Genomic DNA, 23,805 nt, shown 5'->3' with positions numbered 1-23,805 from the left:
ACCTTTCAGTTAGTTTAAAGTGTTTATTTTTTTATGAGCGATTTGAATTGATTTGTGAACCAAACACTTCAGTTGTGGCATTAGAAAGAAAACTTCCCAGTGTTAGTAAGCACACCAGAGATTAAAAGGTTGGACCTTCCATCCCAGCAAGCACAAGTTCCAGGAAGCTGCAAGACCCCACACTCTGCTTTGCTGTACAGTGGTACCTCAGATTACAAACATTTCGGGTTACAGACTCCGCTAACCCAGAAGTAGTGCCTCGGGTTAAGAACATTGCCCCAGGATGAGAACAGAAATCGTGCAGTAGTGGCATGGCAGCAGCAGGAGGCCCCATTAGCTAAAGTGGTACCTCAGGTTAAGAACGGTTTCAGATTAATAACAGACCTCCAGAACGAATTAAGTTCATAAACAGAGGTACCACTGTACAACTGTCTCAATATATTAACTTTGTTTTCATCCCTTGTGACCCAGTTTATAAATGAAGGAATATGCAGCTGTCCCATACAGGGATTGAACCTGCAACCTTGGCATTATTGGCACCATGCTCTAACCATCTGAGCTATCAATGAAGGTGCCTGAATCTCATTAGCCAGCTTGCCTTGCAAAGCAAAAACAACTGCATTCCACTTTGCTAGCCTCACCTTTTGTTAATACAGTGGTACCTCAGGTTACATACGCTTCAGGTTACACACTCCGCTAACCCAGAAATAGTGCTTCAGGTTAAGAACTTTGCTTCAGGATGAGAACAGAAAATGGGCTCCCGCGGCGCGGCGGCAGTAGGTGGCCCCATTAGCTAAAGTGGTGCCTCAGGTTAAGAACAGTTTCAGGTTAAGAACGGACCTCCGGAACGAATTAAGTACTTAACCTGAGGTGCCACTGTATGCATGGTAACTTTGCCAAAAGAAGAGGCTTCTTCATCCCAGACCCAGCGTTATTCATTATCTGTCATTTAGAATAGATAGCAAGGGATGCTTCCTACACTGTAAACATACCCAGGAAACAACTGGAGCAAAAGCATTCTCCACAGGCACCAGTGTTAGCGTCAGGTGATCTTGGAAACAGCAAATCTTCTCACAGCCACACAGTGAATGAGAGGAGCCTGTATCCCTATGATCTGAAGCTCCACTTCCGAAAGGACAAAAAAAAAAAAACCCACTACCAGGATGAGTAGTTATGGAACTTGCCCTTCCACAGAGGCCAGAGAGCCTGATGTCAGCAAAAGCAAGTGGTGCTTTTGCAAACACAGTGCAGCTGTAATTGAGCAAGGGTACTGAACAATTTCTGCAAGCCAGAAAACCAAAGGCAGGTCTGATATGACCACACTTCATAGCTTGGAGTAATTGCAACAGACAAATCTGGTTAAGTTTGGTGGCCAAAGGGATTAAGAAGCTTGAGCCAGACGCCTGAAGTTGAAAAGGCAAGGAGAGTTGAAAGCAGGTTATGCATTTCCACAAGGTGCAGACGGGAAGAAAAATGTGCTGCTACCAAGAGGCGCTCAGCGAAACAGTGAACTAGACCCCTCTTGGGGCATGGAGTGAGACTGTCTGACTTGCAGCTCAAGGAGAAAGGTCTATCCTGCATCCCTACGCTCCACACATTACTGGGCTGCAGAGGGCGGCACAACAGGGGTTCCCCAGATGACTGTAGCTTGGTTTGTGCAGGGAGAGATGGTCCTTCAGGTAACATAGTAACAAGCCAAAAAGATTGTGGCCAGGTAAGCTCTTCTAGGAGAGGAGGCAAGAGGCCAAGGTAGCATCACACAAAGAAAGATAAATGCAAGACAAACAGGAGTCAGGCACCTACAGCATCAAAAAGCAATCTTAGGGTGAAGGTCGGCAACTGGCAGCCCTCAAAGCAAAACTGTTCTTGGACTGGAACCATTTGGCCCCCAAACCTCTAACCACTTTTTTCTCGCCTGCTTAACCAGATTTCTTGAAAGGGTAGGAAGAATCTACTTCTTACATGTTCCGCTCTTCCTCCCCATTTGTGGCAAAAGGGTGGCAGGGAGACAAAAAGGTGGTTGGAACTATGGCTAGACTTCCTAGAAGGCCACTTTGGGGAGTCCTGACCAAACACACATAAATAACCTAGTTAAAAACCAGGACGCTGGGAGGTTACTGGCTTGCAGTGGGAAAGCTCACATCTCCAAGGCATCAGTAGCAAATGGGCACTGCTGCAGGTGGTTATGTTGATGCAAAACCTTTCAGGATCTGGAGGGCAGCTCTCAATCAGGGGAAGGCTAGTCCGGCCAAGTAGCTAAAGGATCAATGCTCAGAGTAAACTGAGCCCCTAATATGGTCAAAGCAGCATCATTGCTCCCTGGAAACGCACAAATATTTATGATCCTCAGTGTAGCGGAGCAAGCACTGAGCCACCACACAAGCCCTGAATTGTGCAAACCGGGAGATTATGGGTGCAGCTTGGATCCTGCCTCTGCAGAGAGGCATGAAAAGCACATTGAAAAAGTCAGGTTGAAAAAGTACAAGAAAGGGGACTGTTTGAGAAGTTGCTCCCAAGTACAAACTTTGAATGCAGGTAGGCAGTGCTGGGGAGGGGGAAAGGAGTGAAAAAGACCTCAGTTTACACTACATTTATTGGGGAGCCTTTCAAGAAACCAACAAACACAGAAGCACATAAGTTATTTTGCAATAAAACTAAATGGTCTCATCCCGCCTTTCCTCCAAAGAGCTCAGGGGTATCCCATTTTATCCTCACAGCAACCCTGCAAAGTAGGCTAGGAGCCGAGGGAGACATACTCAAGGCCATCCAGAGAGCTTCATGGGTGAATGGAGATTTGAACTCAACTCTCCCCTGCAGATTTTCAACAGTTTTGAGAGCACTGAAGAACTTTTAATAAATAAATAACTCAAATCCAAACTCCTTCCACTACACAGGACTGCCACTTGGTCAGATGTGCTCTGGTGTTCAAGTTACAAGTTACTTCAGTCCATTCTCACTTTTGCACAGATATGATAAGACACTTAATTGTATGATTTCCCCCCCAAAATGCAATTAAAACTATTTAGTTTAATTAATTCAATGAAATTGATGAACGTGATGCACTGATACAAGCTTTCGATGTCTGATAGTCATTTGCACTTCCAGTGCCCCCTGCCTTAGTGCTCCCCCCAGGTAATCCCATTGCCCCCCCCCCCAGGGTCTAGACACCCTTTTTAAAGCCATCCAAGCTGGTGGCCACAGCTACATCTCGGTGGAGCGAGTTGCATGACTTAACTATGGCACTGGGTCAAGAAGCTCCTCTTAACTTTGATTTAGAACCCTGAAGTCATTTCTGTTTTGCTCCTTGCAAAGGGAAGGTCCAGGCAAGCAGCCTTGTGACGGATGTATTTACCAGCAGCGCCGAGAGCTCTGGAAGAACATCCTGGATTTCGAAAGTATAAACAGTGCAATCTTTAGCTTTTGCCATTTATCACCGTCTGCTCATCCAATTGGAGCGAGGAAAAAATATACTGCAATTATAGAGCAGCCAATTCTAAGCAGCTGGAGCAAACATTTCTCAAGTGAGCCAAACCCTCTGGATCAAAACTGCTTTGATCAAGCGCTTTGAACCCTTTGCCCTAGATTTGCTCCCACCCTGGGCAAAAAGCTGGCTTTGTTGTAGGCAAGGAAGCAGATTTCGAAGGTGCGTTCACACGAAACAGATCAAAACATTTCTGAAGCCCAGTTTTGCAAAATTCTCCTCTCCTTCCCGATGACATGTCAGAGCTGGGTCAGCAACTGGCAGCCCCTGGGCACAATCCTGCCCAAGTAAAAGCCACCAGCTAGTCTCCCTAAAAACATAAAACACTCTCATTCTTGTGTAGCCAGCGGCGAACCAATTCTCCCACCCAGGCAGCTGTCTGCCATCTTTATAATTGTTCAGCCAAGCCACCAAGTGGCCAGACGGGGTGGGGTGGGGGGAGGTGCAGTAAGCCTTGAACTGGAAAGAGAGGAGGGGGGAAACCAGAGACGTCACGTGCCTAGTTGCTGGGCAACCACACAATTGTCTCCCATTGATTCCCGTTAGAATCCAGCAGCAACGTGGGACCATGAGGGGTTGCCTGGCAACAGCACGTGACACCTCTCCTCCCCTACGTCTCTCTCCCCCCACCCCACCCTGTCTCCATTTTCGCTTTAAGGCTTGCTGAGCTCAGCCATGCCTGCCGCCAAAGTACCTGGCGCTAAAATGGCAGAAGTCAAAAGAGAGCCTCTGCCACCATGTCACATGGTCCAGTGCGAGGCTGGCCCCCGCTTCCAACATGGCAGGCAGCACATGCAGAACCCCCAATGGAGGCAGACTTGGGAATGAGGCATAAGCTGATCACTCCCACAAAGCTCTGTGCAGGAACAGAGTTTAGAAATGCCTGGCGAGAGATAGGGAATCTGCTTGACCCCAGCTACAAAAGCTGGGGCTGCTGAAGAGGCCGGAGACCATCTTGGCTGTGAGTCCTGGAAGACCTGCTCCCTCTCCTGTAAGCCTGTTCCCACATGGCCTGGGAGGGTGGGACCAGGACTGACTCCAGCTACAAAAGCTGAGCCTGCTGAACAGACTCTTGGGCTGGGGGTGGTTGCTGTTGGTTTTTTACATCGTTGTTTTAGATCTTGTGATTAATGTGGAGATGGTTCGGTTGTGTATTTTTAATGTTTTATTTACCTTTTATGACTCCTTTTGTTAGGTTGCGGTTATGCATTTTTGCCACGCTGTAAGCTGCCTTGAGAATATTTTGAACAGTGGAAAGGCGGCCTCCAAATAAAATGAAATATGTAATTTTCTAGAAGGATTCAAATATTGCATGCTGCCGCTTTGGACAGTGCTGACGGGTGTGGGTGGCTTTAAATGGAGAGAGAGCAGAACTCATGGCAGACAAAAGAAGCTATGCATAGCTACTAGCTGGATTAGGACCTGGGAGACTAGGGTTCAAATCCCCGCTCGGCCATGAAGTTTGCTGGGTGTCTTAGGGCCAGTCACTGCCTCTCAGCCTAACCTACCTTGCAGGGTTGTTGTGAGAATTAAATGAGGATTGAATGCAATAAATAAATAAAGAAGGGCGTGTTTGGCCGCCACTTGTCAGAGTCTGTAGTCCCTGAACACCAGTCGCTGCAGTTGCAATTTCTCCTGCAATGGAAAAGGTCATTGTTTGCCTGTTCGGATGATCATGGCAGAAGGTGGTGATCCAAAGCACACTTACATGGGGGAGAGTTACCCTCCCAAGTAACACTATTAGATCAAGCTGTTAGCACTGGCTCCAGGCCAGCACCTCCCCTCCTTCTAAAGCTCTTGGGAGGCCAGAGAGTGTGGCTGGAATCTCTGCCTTTCAAATTTTCAGTCTAGGAACAGGTAATGGTAGGGTTGAAATAATCCCTCTGAGCCACATCAGAGATTCCACAGTTAATTCAAGCATGTATATGGATGGGGAACAGGGAGGGAAGGAGGAGCACATCAAAAGGCACCAATTAGCAGGGATCTAGTAATCTCCCAAAGCAAAAGGAAACATATAGAAGGATTTAACCAAAAGCTTCAGAAGAAAAGAAGCCAGGCAGCAGCTCGCTCCAAGTACCCTAAACTCAAACCCTGCGAAGTAAGAAAACAATTTTTACTTGACATGCATTAAAAGCTTCTGTACCAGGAAGAGGTTAAGTCAGGATAGCAACTAGATTCTAAATTGTGAACCTATTTGTTGTTGCTACGTGAGATAATCTAGGCAGGTGTCAAACAAAAATCCTTGCACCCAAATACTGCACAACCTGATGCTGAGTTTACTGCTTCCAGACAATCCGGGTATTTTCAGCTGTGCTCAACCCGAGAAGAGGCTCATCTGCACTATTGACCCCCCGTGAAAGTGACCCCAAGTTACCATTTTCTTTTCTCCCCCAAGTTACTACTGGGCCTCAAGGTGACAAGAGGAGCCAGGAACATCTAGAAGGCAGAGACTAGACCTAGATGGCAGAGCACCTGCTGTGCATGCACAAGGCCTTGGGCCAATCCCTGGCATCTCCAATTAAATGAATCAGGTATCAGGTGACAGGTAAGGCACAGCCCTAGAGAGCTTACTTGTCAGATCAATCAATATTGGGCTAGATGGACAAATAGCCTGGACTGGAATAAGGCAGCTTCCAATGTACCTCTCTCCCATACACACACACTCCAGGATTGTAGACAACATCATTAAGCAAAGATGGAAAGCTGATGATGCTCTTGCATTTTATTTTGAAAACATTCCTGTAAACAAGGAAGGGAATGCAAGGTAAGTACGATGAGGCAGGTGGAATCTGCCCTGCCTTACGGGTGTGAAAAGTAAGAAGATATATTTATAGTTAAGAATTTTGGCTGGGCTGCACCAAGCAAGGCCAGGCTACCCCACCTATCGGGAAGAGGGCCACAATCCAAGCGAGCATCAAGCCAAGGGGGGGTTTGCTCTTGGCGAAACCAATTGTGCAATTTTCAAATTCCAAAGCACTCTTACCCTTGGTTGCTCCAGACCAAGTATCCTGGGGTAAGAGGAGGGGAGAGAGAATCTACCCCAATGGAGAAAGTGCAATTTGAAATTAGAAACCCCATGAATGTTTAATGCTTATTTAGTGCCAGCCAAGGCAAAGCGGGTGCCATACAGGGCCTATCGTCATCTGATGAAATTCTACTTGTGACATCACACCTTACAGAATATCACAGGGCTGTGACCCCAAAACGGTCGTATTTTTCACTGCTGCCCCTGTACTTTGGAATGTGAAGCTGCAACCGTCCGTTGACGTCTTGTAAAGACAGATCTTGTTGCCCAGACTTTCTCTAGTCCATAAAATTAGACTCTCTTTAATTTGACTCTTTTTTATATGCTTTTATACTACTGTTTTACTGGTTCTATGTAGTATTTTTCTTTTCAGTGATACGGTTATTGCTTTGTACAGTGCTTAGATATTTTATAAATGCTGTGGAAGTAAAATAAGTGACAGGTACAGCCTCCGCAGCCAGACACAGGCCATGAAGTATGCGAGGCCAAATGAACTGGGGAAAGGAGGAGAGGTTGCAAAATGACAGATGGCGGGAGCCAAGGGAATTAAAGAGGGAGTGGCAATGTACATGCAAGAGGAGACTTTAAAGCACTGCTGACTCCTGCACAGAACACAATTTGCCCTGAGCTATCTATGCGCGAGGTTAAGCCGGGAGGAGTGTAAACAGTAACAGCCTGCATCCCTTGGATCCTACTGAAAATCCTCCATGGACGGAAAGGGAGAAACAAAAGTAAACACAGTGAGGCACACTCTGGGCTCTGCCATCAGCCAGGTAATCTAGAGAGCCACTGGGAGGCTGCACTTTCTGCTTCCCAGGAAGAACATCAGGGCAAGAGGGAGACCAATTGGGCCCCATCCCTTGCCCAGTGAAGGAGCAGCTGGTCCAGTGCTTGCTTTCCTCTGCCTTACCCATTAATTTTTCCTTTTCTATCATGTCTGCTAGGCATGTGTGCCTGCACAATCTTTTAATATATGCGCATAGCAACATAAGAAGGGGCCTTATATCAAGTCACACGATTGGCCCGTCTAGCTCAGGACTGTCTTTATATATTGACTGGCACGGGCTCTCCCTGGAAGTGTCAGGGATTGAACCCTTTGGATGCAAAGCATGAACTCTGCTTCTGATCCAGCAGTTCTAAAAATTTAGGTGCTGAATAAGCTTATTATGCAATGCTTCTAAAAACAATAAATTAACAAAACAGCAGCAGAACTAAGAATAGTTCTTCACCAATAGGGAAAAGGCACATTTGCTAGGAAATGGAAATACACTAGGCATGGGGAACCTGGATCCTAGATATTGTTGGACACCAACTCCCATCAGCCCCAACCACACACAGACAGTCAGGGATGATGGGAGTTGGAGTCTCCTAATAACTGGGAGGGCCACAGGTTCTTCATATTTCAGGTAAAGAATCCATTCAGAAAACAGCTACCCTAATCCCCAAATCACGTCAGGTAAGAGTTTTAACTCAAAACAGTTGCAACAAAATGCATCTGAAGCACATTTACACCACAGTCTCTCACAGAGCTCCCAGGATTCTCTAGAGGGAAAATGTGCTTTGAATGTACAGTGTTTAAATGACCCTTTAGATAAATAGCAATACCTACTTTGCTTGTGGAGGAGGCACCTACACCTTGTCCATGAAGGACAAGGGTATCGGCAGCTCCTAGCCACCACGAGCCGCTGTGATAACAGGACGCCGGACTAGACAGACCCTTGGTCCTGATTCAGCATGGTGATTCTTATCAGAACCAGATACTGGGCAAGTGGAGAAACAGCAAAAAGAGTAAACAGAAAACTTCATAAACACACAAGTTACCCGAAGACTGATAAGAGCTAAATTTCTGGATCAGAAATACACACACACACAACACAATTGTTAAAATATTGATTTTTTTCATGGCAAGGAGATCTCTGTGGCCAAGTGGAACTGGGACCACATACATACAAGATGTAAGTGGAACCAGCTTTTGATAATTGTGGCTCTTCAGAAACACTACCTGCCAGGTAAAGAAAGGTACAGTATATTTTCCAGTCTTTTTGACAGAAACTAGAGGGGAGGGGCACTAAGAGTCAAAGAAACATTATTTCCCTGAGAACAGTCCTCTAAAGCAGAGGGTGGGGATCTTGCTGTGCCCCCCATGCTATCTCTGCATTCCAGTCCCCATCATCTCTGACCATTGGACATGCTGGCTGCTGCTATGGCAAATGGGACTTGGAGTCCAACAACACCTGGCAGGCCACAGCAGGATCTCCTGCCCCCTCCTCCAAAAGAAAAATGCCCCTCCATACGCTCTCTAAAAAGCAGACCACTTCATCTTGTTTTCCATAAAACCCTGAACTGCACAAAATGCAGCTTTCACAGTGGCTAATTCATTCTACTGAGTCTCCGCCCCCCGCCCCCCCCCTTGTTATTCCGGCTCTCCCTGAGTCACAGGGCCGGCTCTACAAGTCAAACCTCACCTGAAAGCGGCAACATGTGCTGAGGCTCCGACACACACACACACACACACATTCCCGATTTCCAAGCACCCTCCATTACTACCGACGTCTTCCGATTACTGGTCTCGTTTAAGGAATTATTGCTATTTAGTATACAGGGTTGCATCTATCCAAGTTCTATCCAGATTAAATTAATGAACCAAAATTAGGCATATCCATTAACCTCAGTGGGTCTACTCCAAGTAGGACATCAGGGCAAGCCACTTTGCTTATAAAACTTTGGCGTTTCGCACCATGTTCTCTGTTTAACAAATTAAACGAATGCCTTAAGATTTACCAGCTCTCTCGCTTCGCCACCACAGCACCCAACCGAAGAGACCCACTCGTCTCCCTTAGTCCCAGGAGGCCATTTTTTTTTTAATAACCTCGTTTTAGGAGGCCAGCCCTCCTCAGCTCCCCAACCGCGAGGGACCCCCCTGGACCGGCAGCAACTGCGCCCCGAGAAGCCCCTCCCCCCCCCCGAGTTAGGTACCGGGGCGGTGTCAGAAATGGCACCGGCCACGTGCTCAAGCAGCCCCCTGCTCCAGCTCCCTGCCCCCGCCCCGCTTTCCGAAAGCGAGGCTCCCTCCGCACTTCGCCCGGCGTGCCCCTGAGCGCGTACAGAGTGCCTCGGAGGACGGCGCGCGCCGGGCCCGGATACTCACGAACGCAGAGGCAGGCGACGAGCTTGGCGGCGCCGATGGGGACGGGGCAGGCGGGGAAGATGGGCTTGAGGAGGTAGGTGGCGAAGACGAAGGCGACGATGTACTGCGAGGAGGGCCGGATGATGAGCAGCTCGATCCAGAGCTTGAGGAAGGCCGGCAGCGAGCCGTAGACCTCCAGCATGTAGGCGTAGTCGCCGCCCGACTTGGAGATGGTGGTGCCCAGCTCGGCGTAGCAGAGGGCGCCCACGATGGAGAAGACGCCGCAGGCCGCCCACACCACCAGCGACAGCCCCGGCGAGCCGGCCTCCTTCACCACCCCCGTGGGCGTCACGAAGATGCCCGAGCCGATGATGGTGCCCACGATGATGGCCACGCCGTTCAGCAGCGTGATGTTGCGCTTCAGGGCCACGCCGGGCGAAGACGGGTCCTCGCCTTCGGCGCCCGGAGACGGCAGCGGCGCGCAGCCGTTCTCGTGAGCCTCCGGCCCCGCGTCGCCGCCGCCGCCCGCCGCCCCGGACAGCATCTGCTTCTTCTCCTCCTCCTCCGGCGGCGGCCCCGACGAGGCGGCCGAGCCGCGCTTCTTCACCACGCCGCCGGCGCCGGACATGGCGAGGCTGCTGCTGCTGTTGTGGGCACTGCCGCCCGCGGAGAGCCGAGATGGCCGCTCCCCCGAGCCCCTTTGCGCCACCCGAAGCTCCTCGCTTGCTCCCTTGCTTGTCAGCCCCGGCACGAGCAAGGCGCGTGACACGCCGGCTCCCTCCGCCGCCTTTGGCACCCTGAACGGCGGCGCCCTCTTCGCGGGCCCTTTTTATGGTGCCGGCACCTCCTGCTGGAGGGTGGGGAGAATGAATGGGAGGCCGGGCCGGCCCCTCCCCAACACGTGCTGGCCGCGCCAGAAAGAGGGGAGACTCGAGATCACCCCCGTTTGGCCAGGAGGAGGAAGGGCGCCCGCCGCCGCGCCACACAGGAGCCCCAGAGAAGCAGCCGCGGGGCCGCGCGGGAAGAAGGGACTCGGTGCCTCATGGCACCGGCCGCTTCAAGCCGGTTGTGGATCGCCCCGCAGAGCCATTGCAAGGAAGGAAGAGGAGAGGTGGCAGCTGGCGGCGGGGCTCCTATGATCGGATGCAAAGGAGCGCACCGCTCGGGGAAAGCGAGATCCCCACACGGGCCAAGCCGAAGGCAAGGCAGCGCCTTCTCCTGCCCTTTTAGAGTCCCAAGGGTGGCTTTACGCATGCACTGGGCGGGGACTGTTTACGCTGCCTGGTGCTCTCCTTGCCTTTGCAAGGTTGCTTCCAAGCGCCTTAAAGCCTCGAAGCAACTGAAAGCGCCAGTGCAGCGCGCCAGCAGGAAGCAGCTTCCCAGCTGGCTGCCGCTTCTTACTGACACGTGGTCTTACATACAGACGTTTTTTGCGGAGACATGGCTAACACGTTGTGTATGCGACTCCCCGCCGCCCGTGGAAACTATGCAGACAGGAAAAGTGTAGCTAATGTAGATGTGCAAAGCCATTCTGACTGACCCAAAACGTAAAGAGCATCCCGGGACAGTGCTGCTTGAAAAGCATCATGGCTCCGATGCCATCATCTTTTTCTTTTTTGGCAGAGTTAAGTCCTGGCCAGTTTCCTTTTTTCAGAGGTCATCTATGGGCAGGTCTCAGCAGCCTTTGGGTTTTGAATCTTTGCTTGTGAGAGAAGGGCTGACCTCACCTTTTAAAATTTATACAGAACTGAGTGAGTGAAGAATAGCAGCAGTGGCCGGTGCCCATTGGGACTGGCAGGATAGAAGGCAGAGGTGCCATCAGTTGGCAAAGCCAGGCCCTGTGGGAGGCGGAGCCAGAGCCAATGAGGGACAGAACCAATTCTAGTTTTAAACCTATTTTAAGTCTATTCCACTGTGAAATAGTTCTTTCTGGCAGAAAGTTCTTCCTCGTGTTTAGTCAAAATCTCATTTCTTGTAAATTGAAACCATTGGTTCGGGTCCTATTTTCCAGAACAGGAGAAAACAAGTTTTCTGCATCTTCCATATGACAGCTCTGTAGATATCTGGAAATATCTATCCTATATCCTCTCACTCTTTTCCAGGCTAAACATGCCCAACTCCTTCAACCGTTCCTCATAAGGCTTGGTTTTCAGACCCTTTATCATCTTGGTCACCTTCCCCTACACACATTCCAACTTATCAATATGCATCTTAAATTGTAGTGTCCAGAACTGGACACAGTACTGGCCAACACAGTGGGACTATGACCTCCCTTGATGGGGACACTAGACTTCTGTTGATGCAGCCTAGAATAGCATTAGCTTCTTTTTTGCTGCATCACATTGTTGACCCATGTTAAGCTTGTGGTCTATTAAGATTCCATAGATCCTTTTCACCTGGCAAAGCAGGTATCCCCCATCTTATACTTGTACATCTGGTTCTTCCTGCCCAAGTGTAGAACCTTACATTTGTCCCTACTGAAATTCATTTTGTTAGTTTGGATCCAGTTGGGTCCAATCCATTAAGATCATCTTGAATCCCGGTGCTGTCTTCTGCGCCATTGGCTATCCCTCCCAGTTTGGTGCCATCTCCAGATTTGATGAGCATCCCGCAATACCTCCACATCCACTGCTTCACACGCTTCTGCCCCTGGCCCTGCCACCATAGGCAAGCAGTGCCCAGAAGGATGCCCATGTCTGAATGCTGGAAAAGGTTACCCTCCCCTGATTTAAAATGTCGACTTGCATCATGTGAAGAAAGCTCACAAAACCCTTGTTTTAAATAAAAACATTTTGCATCAGAGAGTAATGTCATCCTCCTTAGATCACCAGTATGGTGGCCTGGCTCACTGCAGACAATGTTATACATGTTAAAGAACAACAACTTTGACAAACATTCAGAGTTGTCTGCATAGTCTCCCTATCTAGGCTCAAAGGTAAGTTACCATCTCAGTCCTTGTAAAATAATCAAGCTGGGCTTCAGTTCTTAATACACAACATCCAGGCTACTGGAGTTCATCCTATTGCACTCATTTTGGGGCTTTTCCATTATCAGCTCCTGCCCCCTAGTGGACTCAGTGCTCTAAGAATCATCATATTGACGTCCACACCACACATTTAAAGTACAGTGGTACCTCGGGTTAAGTACTTAATTCGTTCCGGAGGTCCGTTCTTAACCTGAAACTGTTCTTAACCTGAAGCACCACTTTAGCTAATGGGGCCTCCTGCTGCTGCCGTGCCACCGGAGCACGATTTCTGTTCTCATCCTGAAGCAAAGTTCTTAACCTGAAGCACTATTTCTGGGTTAGCGGAGTCTGTAACCTGAAGTGTATGTAACTCGAGGTACCACTGTACTCTGCTCCCTTCAAAGAGATGGGCATGGTCCATCTGCTCCCTTCAAAGAGATGGACATGGTCTCAAGGCACAGGCTCATTGTGGAATCTCCTGCCTACTACCCGAGGGATGGAGAATCTAGAGTTTTTTGGACTCCAACTCATAACACAGGATGAACCTGCTAGGTCAGCCCAATGGCCCATTTAGTCCAGAATCCTGTTCTCACAGTTGCTGACCAGATGCCTGTGGGAGACCAGAAAGCAAGACATGAACACAAACAAGTGCACTCCACCATCCTGCCATGGGGAAAAAGCTGGAGCTAAGCAGAGACCTCCTGCAGGCTTTGACAGGCTGTCAGCCATTTTCAAAGCATTCCTGGGAGAAAGAAGCTCCCAACCTCCAGCCCTCTCAAGTGTCCTGCTTGCTTCCTATCAAGCGCACATTTTCTTTTTTAGTTTGATTGACATCACAGCAAAGAGCAGACTTCAGCAGGGGTCGTGCCAGGCCCTCCTGAAGGGCAGAGCTAACAGCTTATTCTGGATACATCAAGCCTTTCTGCACTATTCATTATTACTGCCTTTGTTTTTTTACACATATTTGAATGTACTTGTGTGATGTTTCTAGATATCTCTAGTCAATAAATTCATACATACAATGATTTTTATTTTTTTTACGATGTCTCTAGGAGGTGGCTGGCGGGAATGGCCTGATCCAAAAGGGCAACATGGCCTTAGAAGCCAGTATCAAATTAAGATGATCATTTATTACCAATCCTTCCCTAGCAGGTCCCAGGGCAGGTTACCCACAATTTAAGATGAAAAACAGTTAAAACAGATTACAATCACCAAAATAGGGTGGGGCCCTGAAATTTATGTTGGGGTCAGTAACATTTCTCTCTCTTTCCCAATTCAGTTCTTGCCTGGGTCCAGTGAAGATTTACAAGCAACCATCCACGTTCCATTCAGTTATAAGATCAAGCTGTTTGCCTGGCTTTTGGTTTCGTTCAACTTACTCCTTTCAGTTTTTCAGAAGCAGCTCAAATGAACTTCATCTATTTAGGTGAATGGCCTGCCATATCCCCAATGGTTCAGGGTAGGCACAAAGGCTTCCCATTCTCATTCCTCCTCCTGCAAAGGCAGTGGCAACCGCCATTTTATGGATGGAGAAACATATCCTGCTTGAAGGAGTAGAAATGTGCAGTATACACCCTCTGAGGTGTCTGTGGCTGGCAACCATTTGAATTTGGGTCCAGCACTCTTTCCACCCGTTCACACGGTATAATCAGATTATGTCCATTTTCCATCCATTTCAAATATATGAAACTCGTCTCTTCTGCAAAAGGAGAGAGGATTATTTTGCACTCGGAGCTTTGAAGTTACCACGCAGAACATAGGAGTAACAGCTCTGAGTGCTTGCCCTATTATCACCACTCCGGTCCTTGCATTCAGCCACGGACCCTTTGAAGAAGATTCAATTATAGAATCAGTACTCCATGTGCTAATACTCAGACAAGCGGCGTTTGTCACATCAAAGGGACTCCTTGCTCACACGGCATAATTATACCTGAAGCAAAAGTGGCCCCAAGGCCAGAGATAATGCACAGGTGACTTTCAACTATCAGGATAATTGCTTTGCTCCAAAATGTAAGCTATTTGCTACACACACACACACACACACACACACACACACACACGGTTTTACGTTCTAGCCAATATCTGGAGCTGGTCCTAGCATTCAATAGCTAATTGATTTAGATATCATCTTTATGACACAATCCTGCAGCAGATGATTTGTATAGAACAGGCACGTCCAACTTCCAAGTGACTGTGATCTACTAACAGTATAAAAATACTGGCTGTGATCTACCCATTGTCATTGCCAGGCAAAGTTGTTGAGCCTTTTGGGGGGGAGGCAAAGCTGTTGTTGAGCATTTTTTGGGGGGAGGCACAGTTACTTTCCCCCCTACTTCTTTAATTGGACACGATCGACCATTAATGTCCTGCGATCGACCGGTAGATTGCAACCGACCTGTTGGACATGCCTGGTATAGAAGAAAGAATCTCCACTAGTCCCAGAATTGCTTCAGTTTAGACATGTTCTGTTCTTGGAACAGCATCAGCTTTATCACAGGGCAAGGATTTGCTGGAGGGCCCCACACACCCAGAGGCAAGATGCTGCACCCAGGAGCCCTTTTGCTACTTCACAGGCATTATGATACTGGATGGTGTAGACGTTTCTTTCCAGACATTGATTCATCGCAGCCAGGAATCAGGCGGAAGATTGGAGAGGGGCATTTTTGTACAGTTGCACTCAACGCTGAAACGCAGGGAAAGAGGAGGCAGAGAATGTTTTCGCATAAGAATATCTCTCAAAAATAGGGGTCAAAATAGGAGGGAGTGGAAGAACGCGGTCAAATTATTAATATTGCTGAGGCCTAGTTACAAAGTGAGTTTGATTCCTTGCAATGCATATAATGTGGTTCCCCCATTAAAAGCAAATGGTACAGACATTTATCGGCTTAAAGCAGACAAACCCCTTTACCTATCACAGATTTCAGAGCCATTTTATATGCAGCCAGTTCTTCCATTCTGAGATGCCAAAGCACTTTTTTTCGTTTTATTTGCAGACGTATCACGATTTCTTCACATGGGCTTGTACATGCCCCCAGAATAGCTTGCAAATCAGTGCTCTCTGCTTCTCTTATCTTGAGAGGTTCAAATGCTTCTGAGCCATTTCAGAAACCTCTGGCCTAGCATTCATGAAAAGCCCTGCTTGACTCCGGGGTCCCACAACACTGTATTGTGCCAGCATGTTCATGCACTGCTTCTGCACGCAGCCTAGCCACTCCACTGGGAAGATGGAGGGAGGCGGCCAGGCAAACCATCCAGCCTCCATCCAGATCTCCCCCGGGAGGCCCCAGTGATTTACAGAATTTTTTAAAAAAATGCCCAGTAGGCAGTTTGCTTGGTATTCTTTATGGTTACTGCTCAAGCGAACAGGCAAATACAATGGTATTCAAAGCACCCAGATTGCTTTTGGAGTGCATGTTTCATGCAGTCCAGGAGCATAATGAACCATTACATTATTCTTCAGCAAGTACTGCTCTCAACACAGTGTGTTATTGTTCTTCCGTCCCAAGTACAATGCAATTCAGTAGATTTTTTATCTAGTCACAGGCGCTCTCCATACAATGAAACAGTTCATTTTTCCTCCCTAAAAGGAGGATAAAACTGAAATAACTTCTGGCAACAGGAGGAGAGGTTTGTAAATACGCATTGTGTTTAACCAATTCACCAACTTAAGTGTCTTAGGGTTCTTTGTTTTAGAAAACGGGTGTTAACAGCCTATATAAATTGTTTCTGCCTGGTATCCAAGCCACATGGAGACACATTAATTAAATCAGAATCACCGCATCGCACTATTACTAATCTGAAAGCAATTCATTTAGCATATTCAGAACAAGGGGTATATATGATAGCAGATTTTATAAATACACAGGCATAAGAACAGTCAAGAAGATAAACCATTTGTCAAAAAGACAAGTCAAAAAGACAACCCTGAAGTACAGAAGCCAATCCCGTTTCCTAAAAGTTGTGTAAACTACCTGGCTCCTGTTCTTACCAGCCTAAGTGGAATTAAAGGGTTGATACAACTAGGTAGACCCACTGAAATTAATGGGCCCAAGTTAGTCATGTCCATTCATTTGAATGGGTCTTCTCTGGGTAGAACTAACATTGGCCATAACCTAAAGTTGCCACCTTCTGCAAGGATTAAAACCATTGTGCATGCCAAACTGAGCTCCTATCCTTAGGCCAAGTGTGGGGATCCTCCAGATGTTGCTGAAGTACAACTCCCATCATCTCCAGCAAGCTTGAGCAATGGCCAGGGATGATGGGAGATTTTCCACACCTGCCCTATTTAGTTTCTGAGAATAGATTGGTCCAAATATATCCACACGACTGATGCCATATTCTAACTTTTGCTATACTCAAGTTATATTTGGCACACAAGACCCACCAGCCTATGGTTGAAAAGGAGAGGACACCCTTGCAGAAAACAAGCCGTGTACTGAAGACACTCCCTGTGGGAAACGTAAAATTAATCCCACTTTTGTATGGAGCGAAATGAGGGCACACATGTAAACAAAAACTTATGCTTGCAGAAAGTGGATTTCAGTTCACCCTATAATTTAAGTAACATAACTAATGAAGCTTGTTTTTCAAAACTGCTAGAACAATTTATTTCTACTTTTGACATGTACATGATGAACCTGTAACAGAACACTCCTCAGTACTATTACATAATATTGGGGGGGGGGTCTGAAAAGGGCTGCAATGCTAAAAGCAATTGATTAATTCTGGCACATGATAAATCTCAAGATAGCTTTAGCAGAAGATGGATCCCGGATGAGGCTTGTTTCTGCTCATACAAATGCTTTGCAGGCTTTTGTTTAAAAATACAATTGAGACTTGAGATCAGCCTACAGAGTGGGGGGGGGGGATATATATTTATAAGTGTGCTCATGACGAAGTCTACACGTGAGAGTCCCAACTATGTCAGTAAATATATACTGATGTGTACGTACACACAAAGCCCAGCCCAAGCCCATTTCCTTGGAAGTTGGTCCCACTGATCTTAATTGAGCTCGTTTCTAAGGAAGCACACTTAGGATTTCATCCAGAATCCATTTAAACCCACTGGTTTGTGGAAAAGGCTCATTGCCTGGATCCAAGAGAACTAAAACAAACACCTCTGGTAGGCACAAAAGATACAGTGAAAAATTAGATAACTGTTATAAAGTTAAAAGCTCAGAGGTAGACAGAATTGGACCGGGTGTACCAATATAAGCACAAATCCATTCATTAAAAAGTCATTTACTCGCGCAAACTCTCCATTTCCTAGAGCTATGCTTTAGTTATATTTTTCCTTTAATGTGTCCTCTTGGGGACATCTTTTGCCACCATATAGCTTATGAAACTGAGAATCTGCAAATATATATATATATATATATATATATATATATATATATATATATATATTGCATTAGAGAAGTCTTGATGACAAAGCTTGGAATTCTACTTGATGCTTACGCTGAATGGCTATTTGTGGGAGGGGTTTACGTTAAAGCAGGTTATTGTGCTACAGAAAAAGCAGCTCATTAGAAGAGGAAAGGACCCCAAAACAAACCCAATACCCTTTAAAGTAAGCGACCTTGCATCAAGATATATTCTAAACATATAAAGTGCTAATAAACATTGTATATATTTCCCACCCCCTCCTTAAAGGCGCACGTGCCCCGCCTGGGGCGTTTCCTGCTGGGCATGATGTATCTGTTCATCTGATCTTGTTTCAATGTTCCGTCGGTGCTGGATTAGGAAAGAGGAACGGACGGTACGATCCATTATTGGCTGAAGTGGACGGAAATTGTCCACCATTCTTTGCTCTTCTTCTCCCGCAGGGGTGAAGAGCAACATCCGAAACACCTCAAGCTGGAAATGAGAAAGAGCAAAGTCCAGAAAGTGTTAGGGAAGAAACAAAATTGGTCTCTCTCTCTCTCTCTCTCTCTCTCTCTCTCTCTCTCTCTCTCTCTCACACACACACACACACACACACACACACACACACACCTCTAATTCCCAAGTTAATGGTTCTGCTCTCTTCCAGAGCTGCTTAAGAAGAGACTGGGCTGCCCTTGGCCACCTGGAGACAAAATCCATCTCTTATCATTTGCAGCTTGTCAGCCTTTGAGAACATTATCGAATCCTAGACATTTGCAGGATGGCGGCATGCCATCTCTTAATCAAGCCTACATTCTTAAGCTGCCCCAGTTTCCAGGATTCAAACACCCAGAAGTTAGAGGCCCGGTGCAGTCACAACTACGGTTTGTTGCCTTGGCCCCGAAGATCTCAAGTGTGCAACAAAAGCAACCACAGTTTATCTTAACTAGCTAAGCTCTGCACCCAGAGGCCATGCAAGACCAGGCTGCTGTTAACAGGGAAGCTGCCTTAACCATGGTTTGCTCAACAGCAGTTATTACTTTGTTGTTGTTCTGATTATGCTATACATTTTTAAGTTAGCTTTGTACTGGCCTTTTGGTTTTTTTAAACCTGAATCCTATTGGCCACTACAGATCTCTTCTTCTGAGTCAAAAAAGGAATGTAAGTCTTTAAATGAAAGAAAACATTAATCACATGCCACAATTTCGCAGTCAGGTTCGTGATCAATTCTTACTCATGACTCAGATGCAATGCTCAGCTTTGGCTAAAGGAAAGCAAACCACGGTTAAGCATTATGACTGTACTGAGTTGGTGAATCCTGGAAAAGGAATCTAAGGAGAAAAGTGAGAAGCTTGTTGCTAGGAAATGAATTCAAACATAATTTGACCCACAGAAACTGGAAAGGCCCAATGTGTGCCACAAAAGCAAGTGTTATTTTAGAGAAGGAAGGAAATGAGCTTAAAAAGAGGGAAATATTTGAAATCCCCAGGACCCAACCATGAAAGTAAATTCCACTGAGATAAGCAGGAATTGCTTCCAAATGAGAATCCGTATGATTTTGCTTGTTCCAATAGTGATATTATTGTGCTGCCACTGTTAGGAACAGGAAGCATTTCATTTTGTTTCTCATCATCTGTCTGTCTCTCTCTGCACCAGACGTTGTTTAAAATGCTCATACTTGGAGCCAAATTGGATGAAATGCTCAACATGCCATTTGCAATCACATCAGTTTACAAAACAATTAACACAGGAACTGGACAATTTTCACTCATAGGGCTTAATCTCACCTCACCATGATCCCAAAGTCACCCAAAAAACCCAGAACATTATCTCCCCGGAAGCTGCAATTAGCATTGGGAGTAAAGCTTTGAGATACCAAACAAAAATTACAATTTTTTTTACCCACTTGATTGCAAATCACATGTTCATGTCTACTAGTTTAGTTTGCAAAACACACACACACACACACACACACACAACCCTCCACAATACGAAGTTTTAAAGATTTGCCTTTCCACATATAAACTCAGCCTAACAGTGTTGGATACGTCTGCAGATATTATTCAGCAGTATGTGCTTTCTATACTGCACTTGCAGAGGAGAAAATAAAGTAGAGTTGTATTCACAACATTTTAGAAGACACCAAGCTCCTCCTAGAAAGCTTTTCCCCAGCTGAGAATCTCATTCTTCCTTCTGCTTTCCCACATCCATCCCCAGCAATACACCAGCTACAGATGGCGAGTTTCCATTTGCTCTACCTGATCATCATCAACCTCTATCGCCTTCTTCTTGATGATCCAGGTGACGGACTCTGAAAGCGGCGGGGTGGTCAGAGATCCTGCGTAAGTCCAATAATCTGGGCATGATGGCAACAAGCAGGAGGGGTCAAATTCATCAAACTCAACGAGATCATCCTAGCAAATGCAAGCCATCAGTGATTAGTCTGGGTTATTCTGTGCAATTGCCTTAAAACTTGGGGAACAAGCTGTGATATCATCACGATTAAGGTTTTAAATGACACTTCAAGGTTATATTTTAGTGAGTAAGATCTAATTTATATATTTTAACTGCTGCTATATCTGTACTGTCCCTTTTATACCAAACTGCTAATTTAAATGTATCCCTATTGTGTTTCATGACTTCCCTGATTTTGTATGTGAGCTGGAACTGGTCTGTGACCGAAATAATAAATTCATTCAGTCAGGATTATTTGTGATGGGATCCTCAGCTTGCATTACTGGTCATCCTGGGTCCTCAGGCACCAAGTGTGGAGAGAGGAGCCACAATTCAATACAGTCCTCCACCACAGCATCGCCACCACATATAGTAGGCCTTAGCTCCTTTTGTACTGCTGTCAGTTTTTGAGCCTGTAGGCAGGGATGATCTTATCTTTTTATGTATGTACACAGGGAACATATACGAAGTCAGACCACTGGCTCATCTTAACTCAATATTGTCTGCATAGACTGGCAACAGCTCTCCAGGGTTACAGGCTGGGTTCTCTCCCAGCCCGACTTGAAGATGCTGCCAGAGATCAAACCTAGGACCTTTTGCATGCAAGGCAGACACTCTTCCACTGAGCTACAGCCCTTCCAGAAGCCACTGGGAGAATGGCACACACATCCTGGCTCCTCTGCTTGGAATCAGACTGCTCAACTCTCTGAACAAATGCCTGGCTCAAAGTGGGAGCAAGGCCTTGTGCAGTTCCAGTGCTCTAGGCCAGTGTTCCCCAACCTTGAGCCTCCAGCTGTTCTTGGACTACAATTCCCATCAACCTTGACCACTGGTCTTGCTAGCGAGGGATGACAGGAGTTGAAGTCCAAAAACAGCTGGAGGCCCAAGGTTGGGGAACACTGCTCTAGGCCACCTGTGGCATAACACAGGCACCGTAAGGCCACCAGCACAAACACAAGAGGCACAAGAGCATCCAGGAATGCTCATCGTCAGGTTGGCTTCAGGTTGGCTTCAGGGCAAACCTATGGATTGCTCCTGTGCATTGTGTGAGATGGATACTGAATAGCAACTAAGGTTAAAATTCTCTTTACCTTATGTTTAATTGATGGCAAGGCATCTACTAACTTCTGCAGCCCACTGTGATTGGCTCCAAGCTGCGAAGGGAATGGGAAAAAGAGTATGTTTTTATTCATTGCATCTAGAGATCAAGTGGTTTAGTGCAAGCTCCTATGACACTAGGTCAGCCTTCTCTAACCTGTTGTCCTGAAAATGTTTTGGACTACAACTCCAATCAGCCCCAGTTGGCTGAGACTGATGGGAGTTGTAGTCCAAAAGTTCCACAGGGCAACATATTGGCAAAGGCTGCACTATGCCATTAGCCTTTGCCGGACACAGCTGAAATATTTTATGGTATTTATTTGCTCCCACCAACTGCATCACACTATGCAAAGGAATGCTGGAAGTTCTCAATCAATAAAATAATTGAATGGCTGTAGGGAGGACACATATGCAGTTTGGGTGCTGCAAAGTCCTCACTCTTTTTTTTTAATAAAATTTTTATTAATTTTTCAAACACATAATAAAAAACAGACACATCACAAAACAAAAACAAACACAACATTGAACATATATCGACTTCCCCATACCTCCCTTTCGCTGCATCCTTATTCCAAAATTCTTTAGCAACCCTTTAGTCAGTTTATCTAATTAACTTCCTTTTCATTAATTTTCCTCAAATTTATTAGTTACAGCTGTATTTCTCTACTTCATACCCCTTGACATCCTAACACTCCTCAATTTTACAACAATTTTTAAGATATATTTTAATACTCTGGTTTCTCTTCAGATCGTATAAATCTTTCGCCTTTTAGAAAAGTCCTCACTCTTTCCCCCCGTTCTCTCTTCCCTCCTCCCTATAATTCATTTTTTTCTCCATTTATTCCTTCTTCCTGCTCAGTATGATCCTTGGTTTCTGGTTTTGTAACTGATCTAGTTAACCAACAGGATGTATGCTTATATTACTGTGATATAAACAAAAAGTTAAAAGGTTACTTGCAGGTGCTCATCTGTTTAAAAATCTCAGAAGAAGGAGAGTCCACCACCTTCCGAGACAGCCCATTCCATGGCTGAGCAGCTCTTACCACTGAAAGGAAGAGTTCAGTTGGACTTATTCCCAGGTAAATGTGCAAAGGAGTGCAGCCTTAAATGTGCTCTTTGTGTAAGGAAGTGTCTCCACACTTATAAGTGACAGTTCAGAATGAACCACTGGAAGATTACAGGCTTCCACCATCCTACCTTCAAGAAGACTCCAATCACAGCCAAACCATTTTCTTCCATCAAAGCTTCTTCAAAACTTTCATATTTGCAAGAATTCCAGTGTACCAAATGCAGCTGAAATTAAATTCAATCCATATTTTAGAACCGTGGAAGAAATGAGATGGAACAATCTTTTTCTTCGGAAACTGCAATGAATCGGATATGGTTCTCAAAGACCTTGCAGCAGAGTTCTGAGCCTTCTACTCTTGGCTGCCCAAGAGCAACCCCACAACCCCACCCCCACACACAAAAAGGAGAAATGGCCGCATGGCTACCGGCCAAATCTTTCCACGCGTTGACAGAACACAGAGGAAATGTCACAGGCCCAAAATGCTTTGGTGAACACTTCTGATTAAGACTCACTGGTGCACAACATTCCAGAATCTCACGAAAGTATCCTCTTACCTCTGCTGGGAAGACCTTACAGTCAATCGTGTGCTCCGAGCCCCATTCATTTATGGCCCCCCAGTGAAAGTGAAACTGCTTCAGCCGGTAGTTATTTTCTAAGGGGCCTCCTGTAATAACTTGGATAAGAGGGGAAATGATGTTAGGAGGCCAACACTTAAGCCCCAAGCCTGTACAATTACCTGAAAGTAAGCTCCCATGAAATAAATGAGATTTATTTCTGAATACACATGGGTAAGATTGCACTGTTGTATCTCTCTCATCCCTGTCCCTCTTAATCTAAAGACACGTGGCAAGTAGGAAGTAGCAGCAGAGTCTGCCTGGTTCTCCTGAAAGTAGGTGGATGGTATCAAATAGCAACAACACAGAGGCCAAAAGCAGAAGTAGGGCAGATATGGCTTGGTGCACAAAGTGCATTGTGCTGGAGAGAGGAGGGGTGTTGTGGGATTGGCAAGAATCTTACAGCCACGTCCTTCTAACTGTTCACACTTCAGAGAGGGAATAAACCACAGCAGGGCTTGCAAAATCACAGTGATGATGCACATTGTGACTTCTCTGCTGCTGTAAATAGGAGTCTCTGGGCTGGCTCACTGAGATATTATAGGATGCTTACATCCACAGTATCCAAACATAGTCTCTGCATTGATCCCATGATCTTACAGGGATGC

At 46.3% G+C, this 23,805-nt stretch overlaps 2 protein-coding genes across 3 annotated transcripts in view; both read right to left on the bottom strand.

Annotated features, from left to right (window-relative positions):
• SLC7A5 (solute carrier family 7 member 5) overlaps nt 1-10,875 on the bottom strand; it is a 45,998-nt gene extending 35,123 nt beyond the window's left edge. The window contains exon 1 of the mRNA XM_081920212.1: nt 9,655-10,875. Within this exon, the coding sequence (XP_081776338.1) occupies nt 9,655-10,261 (607 nt within the window). The 5' untranslated portion in view covers nt 10,262-10,875. The remainder of the gene's footprint in view (nt 1-9,654) is intronic.
• Nucleotides 10,876-15,924: 5,049 nt separating this feature from the next.
• The window catches only part of CA5A (carbonic anhydrase 5A), a 34,308-nt gene continuing 26,427 nt past the window's right edge, over nt 15,925-23,805 (bottom strand). For both annotated transcript variants that reach the window (XM_081920235.1, XM_081920234.1), the window contains exons 3-7: nt 23,138-23,256; nt 22,712-22,807; nt 21,508-21,570; nt 20,221-20,376; nt 15,925-18,454 (exon numbers count right to left, since the gene is read on the bottom strand). In XM_081920235.1, coding sequence (XP_081776361.1) covers nt 18,245-18,454; nt 20,221-20,376; nt 21,508-21,570; nt 22,712-22,807; nt 23,138-23,256 — 644 coding nt within the window. In that variant the 3' untranslated portion in view covers nt 15,925-18,244. The remainder of the gene's footprint in view (nt 18,455-20,220; nt 20,377-21,507; nt 21,571-22,711; nt 22,808-23,137; nt 23,257-23,805) is intronic.

This window comes from Podarcis melisellensis (genome assembly GCF_964234715.1).
Source record: "Podarcis melisellensis genome assembly, chromosome: 8".
NCBI classification, from domain to species: domain Eukaryota; kingdom Metazoa; phylum Chordata; class Lepidosauria; order Squamata; family Lacertidae; genus Podarcis; species Podarcis melisellensis.
Note: the sequence above shows the minus strand (reverse complement) of the source record. Positions and strands in the feature narration are given on the sequence as shown.